This window comes from Delphinapterus leucas, chromosome 13 (assembly GCF_059928025.1).
Source record: "Delphinapterus leucas isolate spDelLeu-1000000601 "Yukka" chromosome 13, BTC_Dleu_Yukka2, whole genome shotgun sequence".
In the NCBI taxonomy this organism is placed as follows: domain Eukaryota; kingdom Metazoa; phylum Chordata; class Mammalia; order Artiodactyla; family Monodontidae; genus Delphinapterus; species Delphinapterus leucas.
The window spans coordinates 23,194,735-23,200,799 of record NC_143141.1 but is presented as its reverse complement, the minus strand read 5'-3'; the positions used below and the strand labels follow the sequence as shown (position 1 = coordinate 23,200,799).

The 6,065-nt window shown below is 36.5% G+C and overlaps 1 protein-coding gene across 1 annotated transcript; it reads right to left on the bottom strand.

Annotated features, from left to right (window-relative positions):
* Window positions 1-662: 662 nt before the first annotated feature.
* On the bottom strand, window positions 663-5,864 carry LRRTM4 (leucine rich repeat transmembrane neuronal 4). The gene is made up of 2 exons (XM_089922485.1): window positions 5,838-5,864; window positions 663-4,301 (listed from the first exon to the last, which is right to left on the bottom strand). The coding sequence occupies exons 1-2, from the start codon at window positions 5,862-5,864 to the stop codon at window positions 2,712-2,714; spliced, it is 1,617 nt and encodes a 538-aa protein (XP_089778611.1). The 3' UTR covers window positions 663-2,711.
* Window positions 5,865-6,065: the final 201 nt, after the last annotated feature.

Sequence of the window (6,065 nt, the reverse complement as noted above, 5' to 3'; positions counted from 1 at the left end):
CTCACAAAAGTGTATTATAAATATATTAATGGTTCACTATTTTTCTAAGCTATTGATACGTGAGGTTTCTCAAAACACCACCAGACCTAAACTCTGCGTACCTCCACTGTCCTAAAAAGTCATAAACTTGGGCAAATCGATTCTGTCTTTTGGCTTCATTTTGTAGAGAAGTTTTCTCAACAAGAGAAATTTTACTCTGGGGTGACAAAGAAGTAAGGGAAAATTATTGTTTTCATAACAATTTCTAAGAATCTACTTTTCCTTATTTCTTACTTCTATCTGTAACTGTAATATACTGAACATTGATTACACTGACAAAAAGGAGGAGTGGCAGCTACACTTTGTTTCTGTGTATTTGTGTTTCAAAACAAGTTAATATTCATTTAACCCATAGCTTTATTGGACCCCGAGCACTCAGAAGTGGAGTTAATGATCTCAGATGTATAGCCAACCATTTTCTACTTTTTAGGGCATGGAGAGTTTAACTACTTCAGCAGGGCTACCATTTCAACTCAACAGCTTCATTATAACATTTAATTAATTTTTTCATTACTTAATGCTGTAACACCACACCCAACCCCAACAATGTCACTGCAATTTCAGGACCATAAACATCACTCTACAGAACAAATATAATATCAAAATGTATTTTTAAACACTTTTTTACAGAATGAAATATATTTTTATTTTGTGTCTATCATGGTAATGCCTATGGTCTTTAAAGGATAATCTCTGGAATTTAAGATCTCTGGAAAAGTTTTAGAACCACTTGTTCTGAAGTGCTAGCTCTTTAAGCATCTTTCTTGGTGATTCTTACAAATAAAAATCACCATTCTAATATAAACGTTAAGAGAAAATGAATGAATGGGACTGGATTTTCCTTTTCTTTTTATATTACTAGTTTTTAAGAAGATCTCAAAATAGAAGACAAATCTAGAATAAAGCAGGATGAGCTTGTTTTACTAATATTCACAAATATTATATAAATGTCAGCCTGCAATAGAAACATCAAGCCTTGTTAGACTTTTATATAATTTTTTTTATTCTCTTTAATTTTTAAGAGCAATTGCTTATACAGCTTTCTTTCAGGAATTTGTCTGGGATTACTTTTCTTATTTTCAATCAAACAAAAAGAGGAGAAAATGAACTCTGCGAAGAATGGCTCCATATTCCAAATTACACTGAGCTGGAGATTACTTCAGACTCAGTGCTTTGTCTGAAAACATTTTCATTAGCATCTGTGTTTAGGATTATGGAAAGATTTGGGAATATATTATCAAAGAGCAATTTATATTTTTCAATTCTTATAACTATTATTAAAAAGGGCAAAGTCTTTAAATTGTCATTAAAACTTTCTTTCGAAAAAGCAATCATGTAAAATTGGATACTAAGATGACGCAGAGCCAGAACTTTACCTCTCTTTACTAATTTATTCTTGTAACAAGGCCTAGGCAGTCACAGTCTTTGCACTTTTTGATCAACTTTACCAAGTAAAGAATAATTTGCATCCAGTATTACTTATTAACAAGTTGGAAATCTGTGACCATTTTCCTACTCATAAACACATTCCTATATGTGACCTTTATAATTAAATAATCAGACACTGATCCAAACTTATTCTCATGAAAATGAAAATAGTATAACATGAAATGCCTTCATTTGAGGTGATTGTTACAGAAAGGGAAAATACTCAGAACCCAAATCTCTCTCTTTTTATTTATAACTATTTGCATCACTTAGTTTTGGATTAGTTTAACAAGAATACACATTATGTCTTTGGGGATGACAGCAACACTGACAAACAGCCCCTGTTATGTTTGTCATTATGTTATTGCTAAATCATCCACAACATCATGACCTGATTTTAGTTACCAGGGACAAAGCCAAAATGTAGAATTTAAGTTTCATTCTGATTACATACATAAAGCCAGCACTTAAGAAAACTTTTGAAAAGTGATCTATGTCCAGTAATAAAAAAAACAAAAAATAAAAAGGAAAGGAAAGGAGGAAGGAAGAAAAAAAAGAAAGGAAGGGAGAAATAAGGGAAGGAAGGCAGGAAGGTAGGAAGGAAGGAAAGGAGGAAAAAACACATCTTTAAACGCCTTAATACAATTACACAATAGGCCTGACATTCTCTATGCTGGTATAATAACTAAATGGCAAGTAACACAGAAACAGTTATCCCTATGAGATCCCTGCTGCATGCTTTAATTAAAACTAAAAAATGTACAACAAAATCAACCCTTGGGTAAATTGCTCTTTGGTTTAAATCTTCATTACCTCCTGGAATTTTGGTAAAGTCACTTTGTTTTTAAATTAAGCTGGCCCCTCCTTCTTTACTTGATTACAAAAGTCAAACAACAAGAACCAGACATAAATTTTAGGGTGAAAAGAGTTTTGTGTGTATGTGTGTTTGTAAGTCCAACCCCTGTATACAAACTGTTGAAAAACAGATGTTTTAACATAGTGCTTTATTCCAACTTAATATCATCCTTGAATGAACTTCCTTCAAGTTTCAACCATTTAAGGAAAAAAAAAAAAAAAGCAGTCAATTTCCTGGTGGTTGTAATTTAATTAAGTAACCTTTCACACTGAGCAAAACCCAAAAGCAAAAGGGTCATTACTCTTTCTAGTGATTAGAGACACCTCTAGAGCTTCAAACATTTACCTCTCCTTTCCCACAGTAGAAACGTTTTTAGGAGGATCATGGTTCATACCTCACATTCCCTGGAGCCAGAGATGGTATATGTGCAGGGCCCAGATCCATTAACCGATATATCCATGGTCTCAGAGTTTGTAGGCTTGTAGTCCACATAATACTCCTGTAAAGGGGAATTCATTTGTCTTTCAGACTCTCTGGTCTTTTTCCGCCGCCTCTTCATAATAGAATGTTGCTGAAGTTGTTTCATGCTGGCTGGGTAGCGTTTCCAAGACACATAGATTACCAAGAGGATCATGGCCACCGAAAGAAAGAGAGCCACGCTCCCTGCAATAATTTTGTGAAATGAAACATGCTCATACTCTTGCTCTGTGCCAGGAATCTGAAACCCTGGGGAAGGGCTTGGTGTTTCAAAAGTGGACTGGCTGGGGTCAGATTTTGAGGTTGTCGGTTTAGGGATAATTAAAGGCTTCTGGGGAGTTTGGGGCACAAGCTGTGATTTTTCTGTGTTGACCACCTGGACTTCAGAACAGATATTATATGTTTCCACTGCATCACTAACCTTTTCACCTTGGATATGCTTAGGTCCTGCACATATCATGGTGCTTTCCTTATTTCCTTTAAAATTCTTAAGCCAATAAAATAGAGGACAAATGCTCCGACTGCATTCCCACATATTCCCAGACAAAGTGATGGATATTAATGATATCCACGCATTGACAGTTTCCTGTGAGATGTTGGTAAGCTTGTTGGAATCCAAATTCAATTTTTGCAAATTGGGCAAACATTTAAATGTGCCTGGCTCAATTCCTTGGATATCATTCCCTGATAAATCCAAGTTGTGTAAGGAACTCCAAGTCCATGTCAAGCCTTGGCTAATGGAGCGAATCCTGTTCCATTGTAAGTAAATTGAGCGGAGGTTGAAGAGACGTGGAAAATGAGCAAAGTTGATCTTGGAAAACTGATTGTGCTCCAAGTGGAGCTCTTTTAACTTCAACAGGCCAGCAAAAGCATTTCTGGACAAGCTTCGAAGACGATTATAACCCAAATCCAGAAAGTCAAGATTTCGACAGTCTTGAAAAACTCTGATGGGCACTGTCTTTAACGAGTTAGATCTCAAGTGCAAAATGATGAGTTTCCGAAGGCCTTTAAATTGTTCAGATTGCAATGCCTGAAGCTTATTGTAGGAGAGGTCCAGACTGCGGAGATTGGGAACGGGGTGAAATGTTTTATTGTGCAGATAGGTAATTTTGTTGGAGCTTAGAATTAGTTCTTTCAGTCTACGGATCCCTTGAAATGCATCTTCATCCACTGAGCTAATGTAATTATGGTCAAGATAAAGCCATATAAGCTGGTTAAGGCTGGCAAACTGATTGGATTTGAGTTTCTGAATGCTGTTGAACCTTAATGATAAGCCTTGTGATCCTCCAGAAATGTTCTCAGGGATATCTGTGAAAGCATGAGACTCACAGTACACAATTTTGCCATCACATCTGCAGTTCTTTGGGCAAGCTTTCTGAGCCCCCGTGAGCATAACAAGCAGCAGTGTAGGAAGTAGCACTAGCACTACACGCATGCCTCTCAGCTGCGTAATTAAATGGAAACCTACAATATTAAAAGAAGACAAATGCACATTGTAAAGCTATTAATGTAAATCACCACCAGCTTACCAATATCAGGGACATTTCATCTAGTGTAGTAATGGGACAGTTGATTTAAGAACAATGTATTTGACACTTAAAGCTTTATTTTCTTCAGTGTTGCATGTTTGCTATTTAGGTTTCATGTTTTCTTCCTTGATTTCCAAATCACCACAGTGTCATAGAACTAAGCACAGCTTCCTGGGTTTCAAGAGTTCATACGTGCATCAAACACTGAAAAACACCGAGCCTATCTTATCACATAATGGCGACATTTAATAACATCAGTGTTTGGCTAGTCACTCTATCGAACACCAGTACCAAAAGGAAGAGTACTAAGTCTTCTGGTAATGGGAAAAATGTATCTTAGTAAGCCCTGTACTTGTACATCTTTCTTAGTTGAGTAAAGAGGCTGTGATTTGGCAAAGGAGCTTCAGTAAACTGTCAAGGTAACCCAAGTTCTCCTTGCTTGAAATTGCATCCTTATTGCATAATGAGATAACCATATAGGAGCTCTGAAAAAATGTCCCTGGGACTAGTATAAACAGCCAGTGAAGCATGGTATGAAGACTAGTAACAGCAGGAGGTACTCTCAATGTGTTAATAAGCATATATGCTCTCAACATTCAGGAAGGGATTCCTACTGAGGCTCTCCTGCTCAGTGCTCACAGGCTCAGTGTCCTAACTACTAATAACACAGAACACTCCAAAGTTATGACTATCAAATTCTTATTAAATATTTGCATAAAATACAAAATAATCTTGGGTAGCACTAGTTTTTTTCTGATATATTTAACACAGTTGGTTTTGCAAATTTGGTGGATAAACAAGCAGAGAAACAGCAGACTATTATTTCCCCCCATCCCAACCTGTTCAAATTTCTCACGACTTTTTTTTCTCCCCAACCTCCATTAACTTCAGAAAACCTGCAAAGTTGCAATCTATTGGCACTTATGCTGCATTTCCAAGTCATAGCATGTTAAAGGACTTCTTTCCTCTGTCAACAGTAGATTTATTATTTCTTAGCGGTGAGGGGAAAAAAAAGTACCTTGTGCTGCAGTTCCTTTATTAATCTTAAATATTCATGTTTTTAACCAAGAGGCTATCAGCCAAATCCCTAATTTAAAAAACAAAACAAACAAACAAAAAAAACTTCTCCTTTTACTGTTAAGAGTTTTTTTCTTTTTTTCTTTTTTTTTTTTAAATTTGAAACCCGATCTTGCTCTCTGTCCTCTTGCCAGCTACAGACTCATTGAAATACATTCCAGCTCTCCCAGACAGGAAAAAGGGGTGGGGGGTCGGGGGGAGCCAGTCACACTTGAAAAAATAAAACTGGCAAATGACTGCTGGAAATTTGGAAGCTGTGTTCAGGGTACATCTTCAAAGATAAAACAAGCCCTTGTGCGACCTCTGATAAAGTAATGACCCCACCCCTACACACACGCAGTAAAGTGTTAACAATCTTCCTGACAGCAACCAGAAATACAAGCATGGTTAATATTATCAAGAAATAGAAGGAAACATAACATTTATCTCACGCTCAATTCCCAAGCCAGGATACGCATTCGGAAGAGACAGTCTGAAAGATATTTCTCCAGTCTGTTTAAGTCCCTGTTATGCATTTACAGTTTAAAAAAACGAGAAAAAGGAAAATGATCTAAAAATATAATAGCAACTATAGTGAGTCAACTGGCAAACTCCGAGGCTGCCGCTTTTTGCCGGTTTTCCCGTCTTTTATCAGCTAATGCCACGACTGAGAATACGAA